The sequence below is a fragment of the Vanellus vanellus genome, assembly GCF_965231255.1.
Source record: "Vanellus vanellus genome assembly, chromosome: 1".
NCBI classification, from domain to species: domain Eukaryota; kingdom Metazoa; phylum Chordata; class Aves; order Charadriiformes; family Charadriidae; genus Vanellus; species Vanellus vanellus.
In genome coordinates, this window is record NC_138905.1 from 97,882,234 (window position 1) to 97,907,854 (window position 25,621).

General features: G+C 41.9%; 1 protein-coding gene across 1 annotated transcript in view; it reads left to right on the top strand.

Annotated features, from left to right (window-relative positions):
* Positions 1-15,031: 15,031 nt before the first annotated feature.
* ALCAM (activated leukocyte cell adhesion molecule) overlaps positions 15,032-25,621 on the top strand; it is a gene marked incomplete at its 5' end in the record, with an annotated part of 121,789 nt that continues 111,199 nt past the window's right edge. Inside the window, one exon of the mRNA XM_082485768.1 lies at positions 15,032-15,137. Within this exon, the coding sequence (XP_082341894.1) occupies positions 15,032-15,137 (106 nt within the window). The remainder of the gene's footprint in view (positions 15,138-25,621) is intronic.

The following is a 25,621-nucleotide window of genomic DNA, read 5'->3' on the forward strand; positions in this document are numbered from 1 at the left end:
GCTAATACAAGGTCTACATGGTAGAGCATTAAATGATGTATTCTGATAATCAGGTTCACCTGAACTCAGTTTAAAAGAAATTATAGATATTTTCTTTTGTCCCTTTTGAGAAGCACTGTACAATTTTCTCTCTCTCTCTAAATACATACATCTGTATCAGTATAGATATAATCAGTAAGAACAATACACTAGGACTTAACAAACAAAAATATATCTATCAAAGTGTTCTCTTTTTCTTCTAATCCGACTTTAGGAATGCACATGGAAGCACACCAAATCTGACCTGTGCACTATATCCAAGGAGCACCGCTTGTGAAAAATGTATGTAAATACTTGCAAAAATAGAAACAGTTGATCCCACTAAGCTGGTAGGTGTATCTGAACTCTTTTGGGAGCTCATTGTCACTTTTCCTAATCTTTCAAAATTTCCACAGGAGCTCCATGGTGAAGGCACAGGAGCTGGGCAAGAAGGCTGCTGCAGTTTTTCTCTTTTAATTAATGGCTCTCCAATTCTTAAAGCAAGATAGCAATCAAGTATTTAAATAACAATAGGATTCTCTATTTGTTTTCAGGGACAGGCTGAAGATGGTAATTATATGAAGGAAGTCTTACTCTTTCAAGGTTACTCCTCCCTACTCTGTCTGTCTACTTTTTCTCTCCAACTAAATGTAGACTGGAAGCACAGGGAGAATAATAAATTATGGATAACAACTTTAATTCATAGACCTCATAACAGAGAACCCTCAGTGATCTGCACTTACTCTCCTATGCACCAGCAAACAAGCTATAAATCTTCTGAATGTTGTTACTAATATCCCTATCTTTTCCAGTAATTACACGCAATAGCTCAAAAAAATAGTTGCCTTACTCACTCCCACAGTATTGTGGAACAGTTTGATAACCATGGATTTAGCATTAGTGGAGAGTTCAAATAAAGTTTCAGTCTCAATGGAAATTGAGATTTTACTCAGTTACTAGGACATATCTTCATATAAGTTCTTTGCTTTGCTTATATTCTTTAGCTTTTTTTTTTTTCCAAATAGAAGGTGACAGCATAGGAAAATTGGAGAAAAAATGAAACTAGAAATGTTACCAAAATGAATATTGGATCAAATTCTTTGCATCTTAATTAAGCCATAATCTTGTTTAAAAGGAATTTTAATTGGTTAAAAAACAGTCAAATACAGCAATTACTTCTGGAGTACCAGAGGCATGCTAAGTAATCCAAGGAACAAAAACATCCGCAAGAACTTGCCTGCGGCCTGCCAACAGTACTGACAAAAGGACATCACTTTAAAGTAAGTGAATACCATTTGGACTATTAGAAATTACAAGTACTTAAGACGGAAACAGCATCTTGCCACCGACAGGAATACGGCGAAAGGAAACTGATGCTGTTATGCAGCGTATGGCTGGTACTAGTTAGGGTACTGAGAGCAACAGGAGCTCAGAGTAGGTTAACTTACCACGTACTCACAGAATTTCATGAAGGACTTTTGCAGCCAATGATAGCTGTATCTAGGCTAAAAGGCAATGAGGGTATACTACATATTCTTCCAAAAAAACTATTGCTCTGAATCAGCTATTAAGATGGTTCTCTCACTTTTAAGACAAACAGGATGGGCTTAAGTAAGTACAAAAATAATTCCTCGCGTCAGCAGTAATTTATGGAAAAATATTGGTGCCTTTTGACAATCCAGGAAAGTTTTGATATAGATAAATTAAAGACAAGTAAAAATCTAAATTGCATATTAAGCTGTAAAATAAAACGTTTATTAAGATCAGCTTGCCTACACTGCACAAGAGTGTAAAGACTAGGGTTGCCCCTTGAATATACCATTGGAATAAAGTTGAGTAACCAAAATAAATTAGCCTTGGACGGCAGTTAGGCAAAGATTATCTTACTAGGCAAAGTTTTATGCTAAATGATAATTTTTCCTCAAACTTACTATACTAAAATAAAATAGTTCTAAAGCTAATGATACAAAAGACCAAAACCAAGAATGCGTATTAACAGGTGTACAATGTATCTCTGCAACTCATCCTCACTATTGTGTTTTTATATTCAGGCTCCTACCAGCTGTAACTGAATCATTTTTCCAACTTGTTAAAGAGTGGTTTAGATCTGAAGTTAATGTATTGCTGATCAGAAGGGGAAGAAATTTCCAAAATGAGTTTAAATCTACTCTTTCCTTTATATACACATATATACATTCATGTATAGCCACTGCTGCTGGGTTCCATGTGTTCAAACTGTAGGAGCTGTCAGTAACAGCAGCTACTCTGCATGGAGAACATGGTATTCTTCTGAAAAACCACGAGCTATTCCTATAGACTTTCATCCGTGAACAGCCTCAACACTCTGAATCACACCAAGAGTCCCACATTTCCATCCACCTTTTCCCATGAATGTTCAATAAGTATGATGGTACTGCCCATCTTCTGATCAGCGCTTAGGGCCTCGGGATGAAAAGGTCAGAACAAGTGCGGGTAATGATAATGAATATATTATATTAACTGTAATAGTCACCCGACAAGTACCTGAACAAGAAAAGTACCTCTGTCCCCCATGGTTTCCAGATAGCCTTGTCTATCTCCAGTTTGTTTACGCATTAATAGCATGTCCTAGAGATTGCATATGTAAGATCTCACAGATGTTTTTATCAAAATAAAAAAAAAGTCAAAATCACTTAATCATAGATTACTTCATTACACACAGATGAAAATCACATTTAACCAACACATTTTGAAATTTCATGTTTCAGTAAGACTTATCCTCAGTAATGTCTTTGAACAAATACCTTGAGAGGGCAATCCACTGTCACAGGAGGATAACGCACCCATTACAAAGACCTTGTGCCAATAAATTAGTTCCCCTTCTGTCATCTCTGCTCAGCCTTCCCCCCACTCTTCACTCTGCTCCTTGTGGCTGGCAGCTATTGAAATAACAAAGACCACAGTATATGACTTTAATGCAAAAGAAATAAATCAGCATGCTGCCTACCTCCTAATAACACTGTTTTCCAGATTATCCATGGCTTCTACAAAGGTTCCACATACGCTTTAGGAATAGCTTGAAGGATTCAATACCAGAGAGGTGTTGGATTAAAAAATTCTCAAACTCAGACTTCTTAAGGTTTCTCAAAGAAGTCAAGTGGCTCACTTCAAGAGTTTCTCTCAAGCACAGCTTATTCTCAAGCAATGTTCAGAGAAAGAAACAAGATGGTAAAGATAACAGGGCAGTATTATCATTTATAGGACATTGTAGCTGTTCCCAAGTCTTTTACAGACTTTCTGGCTGATTTAGGAAAACACATTGCTTCCTCTGCCTCAGTTTCCCAATTTGCAAAGTGTGAATGCTGATACTGACATCCTTTCTTAAAGTGCTGTTGGAACTGTGTCTGATAAGCACTTCATAGAAGCCATGTGTAAGTATTATTATTCTCTTTTTTCTTAATTTGAGAGGCACTTAGATTTGAGTGAGATAGATGCCATCTCTAAGAACCTCTTAAGACCTCAGAATTGGGTTCATACAATATAAGAATGACATGGCTGTGCCATCCCCCATGTCATCAAGCAGCATTTGAAAATGCAACGTTAATTCAGCATGAGCTCAATTAGAGACTCAAATCCTTCTGGTTGCCTTGTTAGAGGATTTTGCTTTTCAAGGGGTTCATCCCTCTCCAAAGTCATACGATTTGCAAAGAGCCCACAATGTATGCAAAGATTAGTTGCAGTGGTTCAAAAGAAAGTGCAAAGCTTTCTGCTTAACAGCAGCATTCACTTCAGTCATCTACTACTGCATTTATGCCTCTCTAAAAACTCACCTGAATTCTCAGAAAACTGAAATTTTGTACACTGCTGCCCTGTTTCATTGAAGCAAATTATAAATTCCTTCCCCATCTAACCCATAAAAGGACTGTTATTAAACATCTGCATCTTCTTCCCAGTTCCAACTTCTTTTTCTTTTGTTTTTGACCTTTTATTCATGTGAGAAAACAATAATGCTCAAAGATTTATACTTGAAGAGCAGGTGACTGAATGTGTGCAAGGTGCAGAAGAACTGTGATTAATGCATCCATTTTCTGATATGCTTTTGTTTAAAGAGATTTTACAATGGTCTTACAAAGAACAGTGAGCAAAAGTTTAGGCTGAGGATCAAATGGATCTTCACCATGCATCTTATACTTGTAAACATCCTTATCCTTGTACAAATGCATCTTCATATCTTGGACTACATATTGAATATACAATTTTGCTGGTGAGTATGTGGCATGACCGCTATTCTGTGTATGTTGCTATCTATTAATAAAGCTATATAAAGCCATAATAAGCCTGTTTACTTATAGTGACTATATAGAACCTTTAGCATAGACAGAATAAAAAAAAAAATAAATCCAAAACAGAAAAGAAAATCAATCAATGGGCCAGAAGGAACAAGACTTGTTGTGGGTGAACCCTGGAAGGCAGCTCAGCTGCCCGCAGCTGCTCACTCACTCCCCATAGTGGGAGAGAATCGGGAGAGTAAAAGTGCAAAAACTCATGGTTGAGATAAAGACAGTTTAATAGGTAAAGCCGCATGCACAAGCAAAGCAGAACAAGGAATTCATTCACTGCTTCTCAGCAGGCAGGTGTTCAGCCACCTTGAGGAAAGGAGGGGTCCATCATGCATGATGGTGACTTGGGAAAACAAATGCCATAACCCTGAACATCCCTCCTTCCGCAGCTTTTATTGCTGAGCATGATGTCATTTGGTCTGGAATATCCCTTGGGTCAGCTGGGGTCAGCTGTCCTGGCTGTGTCTGCTCTCAGCTTCTTGTGCCCCCCCCCCCCCCCAGCCTACTCGCTGGTGGGGCAGGGTGAGAAGCAGAAAAGGCCTTGGATCTGTGTAAGCACTGCTCAGCAATAATGAAAACATCCCTCTGTCACAAGTCCGAAACACAGCACCATAGGAGCTACTACAAAAAAAAGTAACCCTATCCCAGCCAAAACCACTACAAAACTATTGGTAAATTTCCAAGTAACAGGAGAATCCCATGCTGCTGAGCTCAGCATCCAGGGATGTAGGTGACTTAAAGGGTTCTTGCTCATGGTGAGAGTGAGAGGAAGGTGCACAGAAAAGAGTGGGGAGAAGAACTGACTGGCAGGTTGAAGGTTGCCGGGCTGTAGACAAGCAGACAGGTAGAAACCTACCTGTGGGCTAAGACAAATGACTTGAAGTGCAGGGGGAACCAAGAAATAGGCACGCATATGGACTGAGAGTGGAAGAGAACAGCAACAGAAATAATGGGATGCAGGAGGAACATCTTGTCAATATGAGACACGGGAGACTGTTTGACAATGGGAGAACAGGGTGAACAGCAAGTCTGAAAATAAATCTGAACTCTGGGTAGCAGAATCAAGGGAATAAATTGCCCTCTGAAAAATGTCATGGACTAAAAAAGTTAGTTCAAATGCAAGCCAGCAAAGCAGAGAGATCTTCTTAAGTCTGCCCTTAGCAAAACAGGTAGACTCCCTTTCTTGTTACTAGCTGCAATTTTTCAGAACGTTAGCACCAGGAAGGTTTGAACCCTTGTGACTGCCATCCCTAGCAAAGAACCGTTTCCCACATACTGACAGAATGTGAATCTGACCTTGAATCCACGATGTGCCACCTCTTGCAGAGCCTGATCCTGAGACAGCTGATAACAACTGTCTTTCAATCTCTCAGTTGCAGAGCACTACTAACTAGAATTGGCAAAATATGTTTACTAGTTATCCGCCCTTATCAGAAACTTTCAGCACTCTATAAAAAAAAAAAAAAAAAAAAAAGCCCCTGCAGCATTGCTTCTACAATTGCACAGATTATTTAACCCACTGTGAACACATGGGGTGGCCACCCCAGTGATCCTCTCTAATAAGGGTGCACCAACCATTGGTATTACCTTCTAGGACGTAACTCAACACTACTCCCTAATCTAACAACCCCCACTTACCTCTGCCAATATACTCAGTGTCATAAATCTTTATGCCAAAGACATCTTCACTGTTTTTCAAAGATAATGAAAAGGTCATTTTTATGAGAATACATCTCTTATTTTAATTTCTGCAAATCAAAATTTCTTCAAGTTTGATTTGATTTTTTTTCTACAATTGTTTTTTGCTTTAATGTAAAAATATAATGTGCAGAATACTGCAACCTATTCAACTGAACCAGGATGATATATTTTTGTCCATATTTTAATGTGGATGCACTTTTATTTAATCCTGAAATATTTGCTATAGTAGATTGGTAATGTCTTACAAAAATCTTTCTAGATGGATCCTTCCATCTTCTTTTTTAAGGATGACCTGTTCTGCAAATTTTTATAGAATATCTTTCCTGCAATTTTTGACATATGCAGAAATGCAGACTTTAGGGCTATTTAAGTTTAAAAATTTCTTTCTCCAGAGAATCGTGTCAATCTCTCAATGCCTCATTGCCCCATTTGTAAAACAAGAATAACGTTTTTCTTTTCCCTTAAACCACCCTTTGCTCATCCTGTCTACTTAATCTGTAAACTCCCTGTAGCAGGAGCTCCTTCTTACTCTGGCATAGCAAAGCTATTTAAAGGGAATCCAATCACTCCAGAACCTTTTGTTCTAATGCAACGTATATATTATATAATAATCATAATTCCTACATGGCTAATTCTCACACCTTACTTCCTATCCCTCCTCACCTTCAAATATGTTGGCATATTTGTACTGATCTGATAACAAAAAACTGTTTTCAACATTTTTAATCATTGTATCCTTCTTCTCAAGTGCTAATTTTAGCTTCCGAGGCACCTGCACTGTGTATATATAACAGAGATAATCCAATACTTTCCCCCTAAGTTGTGCTGCAATCCAAACAGTCTGGCCTAAAAAGCCTTTCAATCTTCAAGCATGTAAAAAATAATTTAAAAATTTAGCCTTGGCACAGGTATCCAGTTAAGGGACAGAAGACAACATACATTTTTCCGAGAATCTGACAACAACATGGCTCTAAGGAACATGTAATCAACCGAATGCCTTTTTGTCCCTTGAGAAAGGCCTATTCTTTCCCCGGGTAACAGGCAGATCAGGAAGAAGCAACTCCTTTCATTTACTTAGGAATTGCTCTTTCTAATCTGCAAGTGCTGATGTAGCACAATCAGGGGCAGACACACTGCAATAAAGGTTGCAAGGAAGAAATTGCAATGCTGGAACGTAGTCAGTGGATTCATTTTAATGGTTCTGCATATGGCTAAATAAAAAAAAGCATCATTGATTTCCTGCTGACCCTCTCCTCCAAGTCAATGAATGAAAGCTACTCATGTTAAAAGGCACGCAGCATGAGAAGGTCTGCTACTACCATCAAGACTGTAAGGGAAAACTGATAAGCAGGGTTTAAGGTAACACCTATCACATAAGGAAACCGCCCAGGTCTGGGATGTACAGAACCCAGAGTGCTAGCATTGCAAACCAGTGTGAAACTGGTACTATCTCTTTATTTTAATTCCTCCTTTTCGGTTCTTATTTCATTGCATTGCTCAGAGAAGCAGTACTCTGAGGGAGCTTAATCCTGCAGTGTGGTGCAGCGAAGACACTTGCACTACTCAACACTAACTTCAGTCTTCAATACCTGATCCAGGTTCTGTGGTTCACCCAAGACAAAAAGGGAAGAAGACTGCTTCTGAAGAAAGGGTAACAAATTTCCTTTGGTTCAAGTAAGTCCTGAGCAGGCATGAAAGGCTTCGAGCTGTCAGCTGTCCTGTCCATCTTCCACACAGAGACCTACAGCTTGCTCCAAATTTCACGTTTTTTTTTCAGCCACAAGCAGACCTAAAACCACTTGGTCTCCACTTACGTGGATCAGCTGCAGGCTCAGACCAGCCAATGATTTGTCCCTAGTCACCTAGTTTTTCCATCACTGTAAAATGATATTCTGTCAAGAATCCCACTTGTATCAACCGTCCTCCTTGTAATGCAAGATGCTGAAACACATTAAGAATAAGTAGCAATAAGTAGCCCTTAAAAAAAAATTATTTTTCTAAATTTACCTTCCTTCTTTTGTTCCCTTTCTCCTGCTTTCCATTTCAGATTTGCACTCTTGGATCTTGCTTCTCTTATCACTAAGTCCTTGTGTACTTTCTTCTTTATTGTAGCTAGGAATTACGTGGAGATGAGATGTGACTAGAGGACTGTTTTCTTGCTTCCCCCTATGGACATGGCAATGGTTTGCTGGTCAGCATAAGCTATAAACCAGAATGCTTCACTTCTTTCACATCTTGCCTTCCAAACTTTCTATTAAATATTCCTCATTTCTTTCCTTCCTTCCTTTCATTTTTGTTTTCATAATGCAAAGGAGAACATCCAGAACATGCCCTGATGCGTGACTGCTCTGAACGAGTTATCTCCACTTTCCTCCCCTTGGCCAGGTTTGAAAATTAAATATGAGCATACTAACTACTACAGGCAGGTGCATTTCACTGACTTGACCACCAGCCTTATTTCCGATCTTTACATTGCTTTTATTACCTTTCTCTACCAAACCTAAGTATAAACAGAGTGGTTTTAGTTTTGGGGTTGAGGATGGAAACTCAGGAACTCTGAATTTTGTCCTTAGATCGCCATGGCTTTTTTGAAATAGATCAGGGTAAATCTGTTCATGTCTCTAGGGTTCAGTATCTTCTCCAATGCCGCATGCTGCCAAGCACTTAATGTTCTTACAAGTATCTGAATTCCTCAAATGAAAGGCAGGACAAAAGTGAAAGCTGTTTGAGCACCTACCTTACAAAGGTGTCATGATTTGAGGCTTAATCAGTGTAAGACCCTCAGATGAAAAATTGCTCAGTATCGGTATTCTGATTAGATTTGATCCAGCAGATTTTTTAAATTACATAGCTTATACAGAAATCAGTGATTCAAGTACAAATTTGAAATTTTTCACCACAACCAGGCATAGCCTCTGTAAAAAGGAAGTTAAAATTAATTTTGAACACAATTATATTTAAACGGTTTTTCATTGATGCAGGAGGGAGTACCTGTGGCCATATCCAGTGCTGCTCTGTCTCATTGCTCCCTGCTGGCACCGCATCACGGGCACTCCATGAGGAAAGACCCACCTCTTGATGCTTCCAGAGCCCCCATTCACACTATCCCACATTCCAGAAGCTGTTATGGCACTCCTAATTCTGTTCTGACACTAGCTCCTACACCAGCTCATCCAATGTCACATAATCCCAAAACGGTTACGGATTGCTTCCTGACTGACAGCGCGGGAGCAGAGATAAAAGGAGGATGTTGGCCAGAAAGGGCCTCCAGTCTCCTCTGTTGCTCTGCCAGGATGCTGTCTGCACTTGCACTGGCACCATGGGTAGAACCAGGCAACAGAGGCCCAGATTTGGTAGCTGGCCCAAATTATGCCAGAGCTGACCTTGCAAGAATCAAGTTAGTCCAAGCCTTAGCTGCAAGTGACAGCAATGGAACAGATGGGGAGATGCTTCTGGGTGAGGCTGACGCCAAGACCAACCCCACTCCACCCCGTTATGAACAGCCCTGTGGAAAGGCTCCTCACCCAAGAAGCAACTTCACAAATAAGGCGTTGGCGGAACCCTTCTGAGAAGCGTGCCCCCCACCGTTTGAGACACAAGGACACACAGCCTGCACACAGGGACATCAGCAGCGGGTAAGTGTCAGGAGTTGGCTGGACCCACCAAACAGGGCAGAGAAACCCGCCGACATCCTAATAAATCACATGACACTATGCTCTTTCTTGATCTTTCACAGCACGCCAGCATGGCAAGCCAGATGTTGCAGAAGTGCTTGCAGGATATTGTTGACAGAATGTGACATGTCTTGTCAAGGATCCTCCTTAGTACAGGGGATCCGTCAGTTCCTATAGTATTAAGGTGTTTTCCAGCTACAGCCAAGTACCATCAAGGACTAGAAAGCACAGAAAGTCAAAGAATTTGGTCTTATGTATTCTGAGAAAATGGGAAACACAGCATAATCATTTTAGCAATGTTAACAATCTCATTCTTTGTATTACGACTATTTCACAACTCCAATATATTATCAGTGCTACTCTTCACACTCTGCCACTGTGTATCCCACTGGATTTCATACAAAAACAATTCTTTGCCCTCAAAAGCAACTTTTGTAATGAAAACAAGAGACTTGAAATCTGAAAACTGCTTACTTCTACCTGCCTCAAACCTGTTTTTAAAAAGGCAGAGGAAAAGGCAACTGAGCCTTCACAAAAGGCAAGCAGGTGGCCAGCAAAGTTGACATATACTGGTCCAACTTAAAGAACTGAATTGATTTTGCTCTCTATACATTTCTCAATTAACATGTCAAGCCACTGAGGCTCTTGTATTTTTTGTGCATGATCTGCTTATAGTCTAACACTTTTCTTTTTTTTTTTTTTTAAGGCAGATCACAAACTTTTAAAGACAATAATCATCATCTATTCTTCAAACTCTTTCCTCCCATCTTCCACCCATATTTTATGAAAGTTTTGTCTCAGCTAAAGGCATTCTGGGTATTTTGTATATAATGCCAGTGTAATGTTATTTTAATGAATGTTTGTATTGTACTGGTCTTTTAGTTAAATTATGCAAAAACCGTGCATTGGACATGGGTAATAGGAAAATAAGTTCATTTCAGGAGCCTAATTGCTATGCTGATGACTACAATAACAATACTGACAAGATTTGATGATTTTTTTGAGTAGGATCATTTTTGCAGTGAAGAAATACTGGAAACAGATTCTGGGTATTCTTCTGATGCAATTTGTTTGTTTGTTTGTTTGTTTTTTGTTTATTCCAAATACGTGGGTCTCATTTACTTAGATCAGAGACAGACAGATTTGCAGATAGGTACAGAAACCCCAGTAAGTAGGCTTTCTTTTTTCCACTATTGGTCACAGTTCATTTTTAGCCCAAGTCATTTTTTGACCATTTTCTACTTGTGTCCTGCATATTCTCTTTGAAATACGTTACAACCCAGAGACACTCCACCATACACAGCTGATCCAATTCAGAAGGACTTTGCTACCAGTTATCCTCATGTGCCGATACTAAGCCATGCAAAATCCTGACAAACATGAGTATTCTTTCACCTCGGCTTGTACCTTAATCAAGCAAAGTCAGTGAAAGCCTCTGCTTGACTTCACCATGCTTTGGCTCAGATTTGCCAAGTCTCGTGTTTAAAGGAATTGAGGTGTCTAAGTGAGCAGGAAGCACCGTGTGGATTTCCCAATTGCCATAAAACACCACCCAAGCCCCAGGTGATTCACTAACAATTCTGTTAGTAATGTTGTAACTGGCAGTATGGATTACATTCATGCCTAACCCTTGGTGTTAGGTAATGTTGCAACGAGTAATAATACAAATCACGAGAATCTATACCCATGTAGGTACGTTCTGAATGAACACCTTTAACTTACAGGTGTCCAGCTAAACCAACAGAATCGGATTTACAGAAATGCAAGGCTGGATGTCGCATTCAACAGTTGTCTTACAATTCAAGGGCAGTTTCAACAACAGAAGGCTTCCATTTTGCAGACCGCACTTCGGAGTGCCGAGCCAAAACAACATGCACCGTTTCATTGACATAGTATTAATTACCAACCAAGACTAAAGCTTATTCACTCACTATTAACAGCAGATTAAATTACCAGGAGTGTTGAGCAGTGCTCTATTCCACAGTGTTCTCCACTATTCTTGCTATAAATTTGCTTACGAAGTAACTAGTTTATGTATGTGTTGTAAACGGGAAATGGCATTTCAGTTTACCAAAACCTCTTTATTATGATGTGCAACCACTATTAATGGATTACACTTTTAATCCACTTCATCACATAAATAGAAAATCTATGGTTTGATAGGATTAAGCATTTATCAAAGTTGGGTTTTTTTATAATTACTGCTTTTCAAACACAGAGTTATTTTCTACAGATTTTTTTTTTGTACTAGTAAGTGTTTTAACTTCTTCAAAATAAATGTTTATTTTGGACTTTAAAGCCAGGCAGTTGCTGCTTTCCCAACAGATCAGCGACTCACTCATACTCCCATTAACTTCAATGGGAAGAGGAGCATGGCCCAAGAAAATAATCTGTAAAAAATCAAATCTATATTCTGTCAACCCAACAGGCATTAAAGGAATTAATTACAAATCTCAAAATTGAGGACAGTTGAAATGACATAGCATATAAAGATATCTTTAACAATTATCTTGACAATTTCTAATCGCATTTAAATTCCTGTAAAGTTATCAAAACATTTGAGTAATCTGAGCTTGAGATGTTTTCTATTTACTCAGAATTCAAAGAACTCCTTTCAAGTGAAAGGTAGAAACAGCTTTCAAGAGAAATGACAAAGGAGTGAGGGAAACCCTAAACAAATCATACTTCTGATTTAAGTATTATGTCCTTAATGCAATCTTCCACATTTCTCATATTTCTTAGACTTTAAACAACACATTCAGTACTGACATGAGAGCAAAATAGTTATCGAGTAATTTTTCTGAATACTCTCTTAAACATAAATTGTAAAATGACTCTGTTTTGCCTGTTTGAAATGTGTAGTTCTATAGTTTGCCTTTCAGTCTCTGCACCGTGCCATTGAAAATTATTTGCAATATTCACAGACCTCCTCATCCCTGCTCCCAATGACAGAAAATATATACTATTCATTATTTTGATGCAAATGAGAGAGCAGTTAATCATGTGCTTTAAAAACAAGGTGCTTGGGCATTACTTAACTCCCTAAACCAGCAAACCATGTATTTGTATTTATACAAATTGATCTCACCATTGTCATGTTTAAAACAAAACTTATACTAAATGCACAGTGAATTCTGTCCTATAAGCACTTTCCTGTTCTATGTTTGTTTGTATTCAGGTAATTTTTAGAGTTTGACCTTTCTGTCTTTTCTCCCAGCCACAATCCTGCTAGCTTCATCATTCTTGCCCATACCAGTAAAGACAGCAGGATTAGGCCCTTAATTTGTAACGGAGCCCAAGTTGTTGCAAAACTAGCACATACTATTAAAAGCACTAGAAGTTAAAAAACCTAGCAGGAATACAACTTTGAGCAGGATTAGGTGATGAACTTAATGCAACTCTGTACAATGCCTCTCTCAAGATTCAGAGGGGGTCTCCAGGCTCAACAGCAATAAAAATTCTAAATATCCCTACTAATGAGTACTCTATGGTTTTAAACACACAAGAAAAAAACACTGAATGGGAAATATTAATCAGCTTCAACATGAAGACAAAAAGATTATTGATCTTAAAAGTAGTATTCTTTTGGAATCTGCTTAGTAATATGCCCAAAGAGAGAAATCTGCTGAGCAAACAAAGGTCGACAGAGCTCTGCTGAGTCGTAAGCCTGGAGAGTAAAATATTTTTTAAACTGATTGCATAGCATGGCTTACACAACAAGAAAGATAATAACAATAATAATGTGGAAGAATAGAAGGATGCTTTGAATTGAAGACTACGCTTTAGACTTAAAGTTCTAAAAGCAAAACATCCTTACCCTACTTTACAGAAAACAAGCATGATACATGAGGAAAAAAAACCACAGGCTGTGTTACTCTAAACCTACTCTGTGTCAAGGTAATGCTTGTGTATTCATAGTTGTTAACCATCATGAAAATTGTTTTGAGAATAGCAAATATATTTGTGGAACAGACTGGTTGAGTTTGTCTTTGATTTCCAGGAGTTTTGGGGAAGTTCCCGTGTAAGAATTCACATCATCACGTGGTGAAGTGAGATAAAGCACTTGACACTTCGGATTTCACTACTAGAAAGTCCCCCTGGAGAGACCACATGATGTGTATTATTCATATTTTTAGATTTTGAACATCAGGCTTACTTCATATGACAGCGTGGGCTACATGTTGATCACACTGTACTGTTAGCCAAGAAACTTGCTGTGTGACTTCAGGGTGCTTATTTCCCCCTCCGTGAAACAGCACCGCTTACTCAGACCGAAACAGGAGGAGAATAAAGCACTGTGCAGGAAAGCACTGTTTCTGGATTACATTACTTCGATGAGGAATCTTTTTGACCTTTGGGGCACCTGACTTCCAGAAGTGCCGAATGATCCCTCCTTTGCCTTTCAGCGCATTTCTTCGTGCAAGGAAGAGCTCCTTTCCCTTCCATTTACCCAATCCTTTGCTAAATTAGTTAAATCAGATTAAACCAATTGTTATTATCTTTGCTTCTTTTTGCTTCCATTGTGGCTAGGGAGAGGATAACACAGGACCCATCACGGGCTCTAAACACACCACGGAACGGGCATTACATTTTTTTCAGCCCTCGATTTGATACACCGGCATCCAACATGCATCCTTGAGCGCAGAACCACAACGGCAGCCCACGCCCCGAGCAGATGCAAAGGAGGGGTGGGCAAAGGGGGGGTCGGCTTGCTCCCCCTGCCCGCGAGCCCCGTCGCCCAGACCCCCTCTCCGCGGCCCCTCCCGTCGCCCAGCGGCCCGCCGGGGCAGCACCGCATCCCCCGGGAAAGCGGGACGGGGGAGGGGGGGGGAGCGCATCCCCGGAGGCAAGGGCGGCCGCAGCCCGGCGGGGCGGCGGCTCAGGCAGCCCGCGGGGCTTCCCCCCGCCCCACCGGCCGCCTGCGCGCCCGGTGCCGGGACGGCGGGGGCGGAGGCACGGAGGGGCCGGGCCAGCGCCGCCACCGTCGTCGCAGCAGCCGCCGCCGCCACTCGGCTCCGCCTCTCCCGCCGCAGCTCTCAGTCCTGGAGCGCCGCTCGGCTGCCAGAGGAAAGCCGCCACCTGCTCCGGTGCGGAGTCGCTCCTCGCTGTCCGCCGAGAGGGAGAGCAGCCGCCACGCCGCCCGCGCCCGGGAAGTTACCGCTCCTCCCGCCGCCGGGGGAAAGCTGCCGCCGCCGCCTCCCGGCCTCGGACGGGGGAGAAGTCGCCTCCCCGCTCCGCTGCGAGAGGGAAGAGCCCCCCGTCGGCGCGCCGCCTCTGCTCCGCCGCTGCCTCCCGGTCCCGCCGCGGGCAGGCGGGATGATGGAGCCCCCCGCCGCCGCCGCCGCTGCCTGCGCCTCCTGCCGCCGCCGCCCGCTGCCGCCGCCCCTGCTCTGCCTCCTGCTCGCAGCCCTCTGCCTGCCGCCAGGTGAGCGAGCGCCCGCCCGCGGGAAGGGGCCACCCGCGACCGCCCCGTCCCGGCTGCGCGGAACTTGGCGGAGGGGAGGCCGGGGCCGCAGGTGGCGGTGCCCGCCCGCCGCTCGCTGCTGCCGGCGGGGCCGCCTGCCTCCCCGCCCTCCCTCCCTCCCTCCCTCAGCCGGAGCTCCCCGACACCTACCGCGGGGTCTCTGCGCGGCTGTACGCCGGCGTCGCTCCCCGCCGTTGGCGCCCTCCGCATCCCCTTTCTCCTCCGGCCCCTCCTGCCCCCGCCGCCGGCCCCCGGGGAAGGCGGCCGAGGGCGGCCGGCGGGGCGGGCTGATGCCGCCTCTCTCCTGAGGGGGAGAGGCAGCGAGCCGCCCCAGCGGTGGAGGCGGCTGAGTTGGCGGCGGGAGGTGGCGGAGCTCGCCTTCCCCCGTGGGAAGCGGCCGTGGGGTCCCTTGCGGAGCGTTGTCACCGGGCAGCGGGCGCTGCCCCCGCGGGAGGGAGAGCCGGGGCTCGGCGCGGCGCGCGTTTCACTTCCACGCTGAGCGGCACGTCCCCGCGGCGAGCCGCCCCCAACTTCGGCCGCTCAAGCCGCTTGCCCTCTCCCGGCCTTCGGTGGCCGTGCCCGGCTTGCCCGCGGGGCCGCCGGCAGCCCTCCGCTTTGGCGCGGCCCGGGGAGCGGCGCCGGCCGGTGGTGCCCGGGGAGCGCCGTCGGCGTGGTGCCGCCGGGCGGGAAGCGTGGGGGGAAGCGTGGGGAAGCATCCCCGCTGCCGGCATCCCCGTGAGCGGGCAGCCGGCTGGGGCAGCGCCGGTCCCGTGCGTGGGGGCAGCGCTGCGTGGGGCGCGACTGCTCCGGAGGATCGGCTTCGCGTGGGTAACTTCTCTCTCACCCCCACTTTCCATCGCTCCGTGGGAGCACTCGCGAGGCGTTAGGGAAGTGGAAAGGCGCAGGGAGTGCTAAATACCCTAATTGCTCTGGGAATATTTTGGCCATGAGGTGTTTGTAGGCTTTATTTTGTAAATATTGAGCGTGAAAGTGAAGTCTGAGGGAAAAGCTGTGAAGTGAGGAGTTCCGCATTCGACGCGGAGCCCGTCTCATTATTCTTGTAGAAAGAGCGTCAGCCTGTGGTAACATTTTGTATTGCTTTGAGGAACCGGCTTTGCCTTTATGTGCCTGCGTTTGCAACGGCGGAGGGTTTGCAGAAGTGTCGGGAGTTGGTGGTTTTTCATTCCTGGCCTCTGCCTTGTTATTCCGTGCTCTCCAGTTAACCATTTACAGGCAGTATGTTCAGCCAAACGGAAGATAAGAACAGCTCTTTTTCACTGGATGTGTTTATGTTTATTTTGTACGAGCTCTAGTGAAGTAGAAAACGAGCTACCCCAATAAAGTAAGGCTGCCAAAGCTTTAATTTCAATTAGAATAGTAAGAAAAGCTCCGAACAGAACGAAAAGCAGTATCGGAACCATAAGCAATCCATCAGAGTGTCCTGCTAGGCTTTTGCTTTGGCAAATACAGTGTGTAATCACTGTAGGACATAAAAAATGTCAGTCTCAGCGGCAGAGTTTACAAAGAATACCGGTTTCTGTGATGTAAAGAAAGTCTTCAGGAAAGACTGTTCATTTTATGAAATCTTAAAGGCATGTGGAGTATCCAGAGAGATAAGCACCTCAGCTTCTAAGAAGCAAGACTTGTCCCCCGTGGAGAGATTTATCCCAGTAAATGCTAAATGATCTCACGGATTGTGTGACTGTCTACATATTCCCATTGAAGGAAACATGAAACCACAAAATATTTTATCTCGAGGGTTGTGCTAATGGAGGTATATAAAAAGATGGGACTTGACCACCTATGATCTAAATAGGTTGGAGGTAAAACCATTTACCTGGTTCTTTCTGCTCTTCATGTCTTCCTTGCCCTCTCAAGGAGAAGCTGAGGCTGTGTAAGCGAATACCTATGGGGAGAAACCAGCTATACCTCAGCTTAGAAACTTTCCCTGCGGTACCGAAACTGCCTGGAAAGCCTAATATAAAATTTATACCTCTGGGTCTCTGTTTATTCTTAGGAGTGTAAAACATACTTAAATATAAAAATATCTATAAAAAGCTTTTGATGTTACTGTACACTTCACATTTCTTTTTCCTTGCTATCTCAGCTATTTTAGATGACAGCTAATTTGCTATCATCTACAACAAATTCTGGATCTATTATTCTATCATGGTTCTTGGCTTTTGGGAGTTCCATTTCAGGCTTGCATATAGAAAGCTATAGATAAGCTATTAAAAGCATATTAAAAGTTGATGTGCATCCAGTGTAGGTATCTCCAGCAATATTAAAGCTGACTGGGGATCCGTATGAGAAATTTTGAGTTTGTTTCTTCACAGAGCAAACTACCTGGGAAGGTACCAATTTAAAAAAAGTAAAAGGAGGGGGTCTAAGTCCACGTTTGGCACTAGGAGACTAACTCTAGGTCAGACTAAATGAGAACACCAGTTAAAATCTTATGCTTTTCTAGAAGAAATGACTGTGTGTGAAAAGAAAGCGAGCTCTTAATCAGGAGCTAATCGTGACCTTTGTAAAGCTTCCCCCTCCCCCCAGTTTCTGGTGAATTATAACTACGAAGCTCAGTCTCTCATACTATGTTTTATTACTTGTTTCGTATTGCTGTATTGCGTAAGGGTAGTGAGACTGTAATATGTAGTCTTCTTGTTCACATAGCACTTACTGTGTTCTCACTCCTTACTATGTTTTTTTTCCTGGTATGCCTGGTGTGACATTGATCTCGGGAAATTGGTTTTCTGTATTAAGATCTCGGGCTCACATGTTCTTTTTCTGAGACTGAAGTCAGGAAACGTCTGCACCATGTGTATATATATTGATGTACTATGTTTCTGTGGTCCAATATGCAGGTAACAAAGCCAGACTCATTTTTAAGCGAGTTGTTAAATCATTTACATTTGGGAAGTGTTTGATATGTTTAAAAATTCTTTTGGTGTGAATATGCTAGAAAAGTCGTCTTGTCCTCTCCCTTCTTCTGTTGGGTTTCTAGCACTTCTCATAAGGCAGAGGGCAACAACAGAAATCATCCGGGTCTGTAAATCTCTGAAATTTCAGCCCATTGATTTTTACTGGAGAAAATATATATTGTTATGTTCATGAAATAAATGTCTCCGTCGTAAGTCATATTTAATTCCAAGATATCTTATTTCCACTTTCCGATCTGTGTAAGAGCAATACCCTTCCTTACAGTACCATCCATTCTTCTTCCTGGAAGTAACCTAGAATGCTAATGTGTAATCCCTGGGTAAATTGTTTCAGCTGTCTTTGTAGTAGAAGTTAAGCTATTTGGCTTATTTCCAGCAGAAAGTTGTGGGGAACAGACTCTCTAAATATTTATGCAAGATGACACCTGAAGGGAAAAACAAAGAAAATAGCATTAAGTGTTTTACATAATGCAAATTACATCTGCGTGATCAAGATAAGTTTCTTTTCTCTATTTTCTTACAAATATCCTACTCCTGTAGTGTAGTTTATAGTCTTAAGCTATAAGAGTGCTCGCTGCAGATTTCCATACTATCGTATCTGATTATATATGGTGCAGAAAGACATCATATAAAATCAAACATTACTGTAGTGGCAGTAGCTTTAATGTGTTTGGTGGTCATACCACATCACACCACCATGGGCTTTTCTTGGGTTCCTACCACAGGGGCTTTCCAGAGAGTGCTTTTTTTGTCAAAGTGGTTCTGGACTGGTTGGGTGAAACAAAGCAGATTGTGGAATAGGAAAGCAGCTACGGAGGAGCCTGTGTCTGCTTGGAGCCTATTAACAGTTGAGAGACTGAATTTGCTGACTTTGTAGGAGCTATAATTTGCGATTGGATCTCCTAACACTAGATGATCAATATTCAGTTTCCCCTTTTTGTGTCCTGCACTACATGACCATAAACATGACGGTCACAGATAAGCCGGCTCAAGGTCTGGTCTGCAGTGTTTGTTCCACTGCTGTTTAACACATGGGAGGCTTTTTTTTGGTTTTGTATTACCATGCTGGCTGTGGAAACTTTTTTTCACATCACTGATAGTATGTGTTTTTAGTATGGTCTTGTTCAGTTCTGCGAACTCTGATACAAGGCTAGACTTTACATACTGTTTTTTCAGAGATGCTGCCATATCTAAAAAACGTCTTCAGGCTCTCTGTTCAGTCCTCCTCAAGGTTCCTTTGGGTTGGCTAGCATATAGTTTTTTCCTCTGGTAATACAATAATTATTTTTTTTTTTTATTAGAAAATGTATGTAAACTGCAAGGTCATGCTTGTAAGAGAATTGAGGACCTGTTGCTGATTTCTCTTGAGTTCCTCTGCTTTCAAGAAAAATAGTTACGCTTCCATGCACCGATGCTCAAATGAGAGAATCTTCAAGAACTGTAAATGCTGTAGGGTGATAATTAGAATTGACTGGAACAGAACGTGATTTTTCCAGGAAAAACTGAACATTAACAGCTCCCCTTGATTTGCAATTGTTGAGCGTTATCTTCCCTGAAGACAAGGCTTTGACCTACACATTCTTTATCTTGGTATCTTTTCTTTAATAAGAACAGGATGAATGTTAAAGGAAGTTATACATTTCTGTCTTTAATACGCTTGAAAATGAATCTCATCACTTACGGAGGAGATTGCAGAACAACTAGTATGCTGACAATCCACTACTGGCAGCGATTGCATCGAGTTTCTTCCCTTTTTTCTTTTCTGGTTTTGTTTTGTTTTTCTTCTTCCCCAACGTGTTTTACTGAGGGTGACTTAAATTGCAGTCAGTCCTATGCCAGTGGATATTGATCTACTGCTCCAAAGTGGCAGCTCTTTTGAGGAATATCTCCCTAGCTTGAGATTAAATTGCTTTTCTTATCATGCATATAGGTCTCCAGAAAAGCAAATAAATATTTACTTATTAAAACAACTGCTGCACCTACTGAACTGTTATTTTTGCTGTTGATAAGAAATTGTGCCTCTTTTGGGAAGTTAAAAAAAGGGAGAAAGTGATAAAACCGTGGAGAGAGCGAGAGAGAGCGCGTGCAGCTTTAGGGTATGATTTTTAGAGGTTATCAGGGGTTAGAACAGTTCCGTAACATTTGGTTAGAAAGCATTAGAAGTGCTTTCAATAGCAATGGAAATACTAAGCTGTTCCCTTGATAACAAGCAAAAAGTGCATTTGGTGATTTAATGAGTGTTTCAGCAGTCTATATATATATATGCATATCCTCTGTTTTCAGTAAGGTTGCACTCTATATAGTTAACCCCTTATTGTGAAGCGAAACTTCAAATGCTTGAACCACATTCATGCACTGTGTTTTGTGCTGTGGTAGCCCCATTGGTATAAGCTCCTGACATCGTTAAACATGGGTATTGGTCACAGCAGTTTTGCTCCTGAGGGAGAGCCCTCAAACAGCAGTCAAATTTTAAACATCTCCTTGGGTCTCATGGACAGTAGAAGTCCCCAGGACTGAAGCCCTGACAGGTTGGTGACATTTCGGCATGTGTCAGAAGATCTTTGGTGGTGGCTGACCCCTTCCCTTGGCTAGCTCTCTTGTACAGGGTACCTGATGGGTGCGTCCCAGCTGTCCGGACTGGAAAGTCTTGTTTTTTTAACAGAACATTGATTCTGACCATGGTTGGCATCTTTTAAACTTGAAGAGATATTGGCAGCTAATTCAATAGAGGGAGCTCCGCTACCTTACTGTTAGAAGCAGCGCATCTCTGCTTTTCCCAGACCTCTGGCTTCAGCTTGAAAGTTATATTAAAAGTCTTTGTTTCTTTGCAGTGTTCTGTGGTGCCAGGCTTTGTTTCTGAAAGCATCTTACTTTCATCACAGGCTTCTTGTTACATGAAGGAGAAGGAAGGGCATATCCGAATTTCATAATAGGCAAACCCAAAAGATGACTCAATTAGAGATACTTCTCTTTTGCAGCAAGGCATTGTCTGTGCTTTAAATGGTTACGTTACAGAATCGGGTTTTTCAATGACCTTTCCTTGGCCTGGGGGGGGAGAATCTCAAAAAGAATTAGAATAAAAAGAGGGTACTTTCCAGGAATGAAATGGGCCAAGAATGGTACTGCATGAAATAGGGTACAAACAGAATAAGGGAATGAGTGTGCTATATAGACTATTGTGGCAAGAGAAAGGTAGAAAGCTTCCAATAAAGTTGTATTAACTAGGAGCTTTATTTAACAAAAGCAATTCTTTCAGTAAGTTCTTCTAGGGTCATAAAGGAAAACTGGAATATGTATGCCATTCTGTAAACTGAGTCTGGATTCTGGGCTATTGTAAAAGAAAGCCAGCTTAGGTATCTGCTGGTATGCTTTTAACCCACTCTGTGTCTCTAATACAGACACATGCAGAACAGTTATCAGCTTTCTGTAAACCTAGGACTTCGTGTTGTTCTTGGAACCTTTACTTTTTAAAATATTTCTCATCAGACTGTTTTGACGCTAATTATGAAGCCCCATTGAGGAGCAGCCCCTTCTAAAAAAAATCCTTTGAATGGAGTCGCCTTCAAGTAAACTTGTAATGAACTCAGCATTATTCTCCATTCAGATGAATCCAGCGCACTTATCATTTGACTTGCTGCAGAAGTTGCATGTATTTTTCCTAATTTTTCAATTTAACTAGAGAAAATAACCATAATATTGGATAACAAAATAGAGGTAGCTTCTATACAGCTAGAGTTAAATGTGGCATTTTATATGACTGTCTGACAACTTTAAAAAAAAAAAAGTGAGTTTTTGGGTTTTATCTAGAAAGTGGAACAACTGATTTTTCAGGAACTTGCTGCTGAGTTGTGTGAGTTTATCATGCTAGCCAGGAAGAATTGCTAAGGCTCATATTTTAGAAAGACAAAAGGGGGTTGATGCACTTTATCTGTGGGGTAGAATGGTAAATGTTCACATGAGGCTCTGTAACTGGGTAGCTTACAGAGAATACCTGATTTGAACTGGGCTTAAAAATGGGCCACAGAATGCAAGTGTGAGGTTTTAGTGTTAATTGTGAGATGCAGTTCTTTAATTTCAGGTTCTGAATTATTTTGTTGTTGATTATCTGGAGTATTAGCCTAGGTATTACTCCATTTTGGCACGGAATTTTGTTTCATGAAATGTAGAAACCCGTTTGCATTTAGCAAAGTGAGTTTTGTGACTCATCCAGATAAAAGCATGTTTGTTTGTTGGCTTATTCAGGTTTTGGAGAGCAGATATGAACTTAATGGCCTTTGGCTACAAAGCCATACATGGAACAGAAAAAGAAGGATCAAGAACAGAATATTTAGGCAGGATTTGGGGAACTTCAGTGTAGTTGTGTAACTTCAGAAGAGAGAAGGATTCTGAATTGATTCCTTCACTCTTGATACTGCACATCAAGTTGTAGAACAAGCGCTTGCATATCGAGATGATGATAGGGTAAGTATTATCTTAAAATTCACTCAGCATTATGGGATTTGATTTCTCAAATTGGGGAAGTTGAAAGTTTCTGACACTGCCAGCAAAGTGGTGTGCTGACAACTGGTGACGTAAATCAAGAAAACATTTGCATCTTATGCTTGACAGCTTGAAAGGTTAGCAAGAGGATAATTTTTCCAACTTTAATTCATGACTGAGATTTTTGTCAAGTTTGTTTAACGCTACTCCTCAGTTATCAAACTACTGGACAACTTACTGCTAATCTTGAACCCTCCCTACACACAGAAGCAATAAGGAAGTCAGTATTATGAATGTCCCACCAGCTTGCAGTTTATATGAGTGAATTACATTTCTTATTATTGTGTTTCTGCACAGACAATAACTCTTAATAATGCAGAGCTTGCTGTGCAGTTCTGTGGTTTGAAACAGTCACCAATATATAAGCAAATAATGACAGTGACTTCATGTTACATAAACTTACATTTTGCATCTTTGTTGCCAATATAAGTGTGGGGTTTTTTTGTTAAATATTTAAAACTTCCAGAAAATGTTTTGCGCTCTTAATTTAGCTCTTGACATGGCTTCTGTAACAGGCTTTGCCTTTTGGAGGGTAACTGTTGCACAGTTCAGTTTAACCTTGCTCATTGCACTACTGTTGAATGATGCAACAGGTTCTGTCTTAGCTTTGAAGTTTAAGTCCTTAGTATAACCTTTACCCTGAAGGTTTAACCCCTGTTAATATGTCGTGCCCCACAGTGGCAAATTCCTAAATGTCTACGTGAATCTCTGATGTCAAAGTGAGGCTTCTGAAAGTTCACTTGCAGGTTTGGTAAGGGTCAGAGCCTGGTATTTCATCCAGCCCCAGTTGTGTCTGCAGGTCATTTCTTTTCATTGCTTATCGCTTTTTTAAGAAGTACCCTGCAGTGTTAAATCCAAAACTTCTGCACAGCTTCTGGGGGCAGCAGGGGGAGGAGTCTAAAGCTTTTGAGATAGTGGAAAATAAATGGCATGTTGCAAAGGTGATAACCATGGATGTAGAAGAAGCAGGTTAACCATTTTTTAGTTTAGATTCACAGAATTTGTTTGGCATCTTCTATGCATCTTAATATAGTATATGCTTGTTTTGTTAGAAAGTAAGTTCTTTTCTTATCTCGAAAGAACCATAAGCTCTTGGTGTCTGCAGCCACAAGGAAGCTGTTGTAGGACCAGGGAAGGCAAACTTTCAGGCCTGTGTATCAAAGTGTTGGTATATCAGAGGGCCATAAGAGATGTATCCTGTCTGCCTGAGAGCCAAAGGGGTGGGAGCAGGGGGAATGGTCCTTTTTTCAGAGCTCTTGTTGTGGGCGTGGGGCAGTAGGTGGGTGTTGGGGCATGCTGGCAGTGTTGGGTTCTGGAGAGCCTGCTGGCTGTCATCATCCTACAAGTGGGGACTTGGAGCATTGCTGCAGCCACTGTGGCAGCATGGCTTGGCGAGGGCAGCTTTGGAGTTACTCCTGGACAGCATGCAGTTGAAGAGCCAGAGAAATTCCCTTCTTTTGCTGGGGGCATGCTTACCCTCTGAACTGCTGCAGAGAGGTACCTGCTCACTTTAGGGGCGTCATTTTTTTTCCTTCTGCTCTGAACGGTGTGGAAAGGACTCTGTGGGTTACTTTTTAATCATTATGTCCCTCTGCGAGTACAGCACTGATAAGGAAAGATGGACTTCAGGATACTGGGCATGCTTGTGATCTTTGCTCCTCTTTCCATTGCATCAGTGGCACAGGGCACAGAGGAATGAATAAGGCAGTGTGTTTCTTCAATGAATGCTGAATGGGTGAGTGTGAGCTGCCAGAAGCTTCATCCAGAAAGAAACAGGGTGTTGTGAGGGGTGATATCCACATACAGGGGAGGAGAGGCAGGTGAATTGGTTTTAGCTGGAATTCACCATCCAGTTTTATTAGATGAGGGAGTGGTTTTGAAGACTGAAGATGGTAGTTCAGCCCAAAAACTTGCTAATTTTTCCAGGCAGAAGTAGTACGTTTCACTGTTTCTTGAAATGAATTATTGTTATGATTTTATACATGGTTACTCCTGAGGGCCACGTATAAGCTTCACACTTGGAAAGTGCTTTGTGCAAGCATATATAAAACCTGAGCCCTCTTGCTATGGCAGCGTGCTTTGTCTTAGGTGTGGATTCTAATTCACAAAAGCTCACAAATCACTTGCTTTTTCTTGCTTTTTCACTAGTTGCTAGTCGTTCTTCAAGATGTCGTCATCTGTAAATAGCAATGATTGTTCTGAGAAGCTTTTCATGTAAGCGTAGCAGAGCACTGAGCGTGCTGGGGACCAGGATTCCTTGTGAGGAGGCCCTTTTCATGTGGTTGAATAAATATTTGTTACTTATTTAGACATGGTGTACAGCGCAGACTTTTTTTCATAACCACGGAAGGAGGTTGGTGGCTCATAGTCTGGAAGTTCTGTGACAGAGCATGGTAAATGCTACAAAAATCTTGAGGGACCCTGTTAATTGAAAATCGGTAATAGAGGTTTTAAGGGGAGTATTGCAATGAAAATCTTTATTTTCTTTCTAAAACGTTTTGGAAAGTCATGATGGGGGGGTGTTAGTGTTTTGTTGTTTGTTTGTTTTTTTTCCTTTCTTTAAAGATGCACCATTACTCTATCTTTAGGAAAGGAGGGAACGGTAGGTACAAGAAAAAAGTTTTATCCAGGCTTGCATTAATTCCAGGTGTGAGGTTAAGACCTAAATCTTCCATCTGCTAATAAAACACTTGGCTCAGCAATTTTCCAACATCTTCCATGATGGTAACTTTAAAGAAAAAAATACAGAGTTTCTTTGATTCCCTCTGCTCAGGGGAGACTAAGGACTCAATGTGGATTGAGGGTTTGTTGATTATTTGTTGTTTTTTTTAAAATATAATTTCACGGAGGAAAGTGATTGATGGTCTCTGGTGTAAGTGGTGCTATACACCAGGCTTATCAAACAGTGATGTTTGTAGACAGAAGGAAATGTTGTGAATTGGGACTAATAGTGGCTTTAGAGAGGTCACT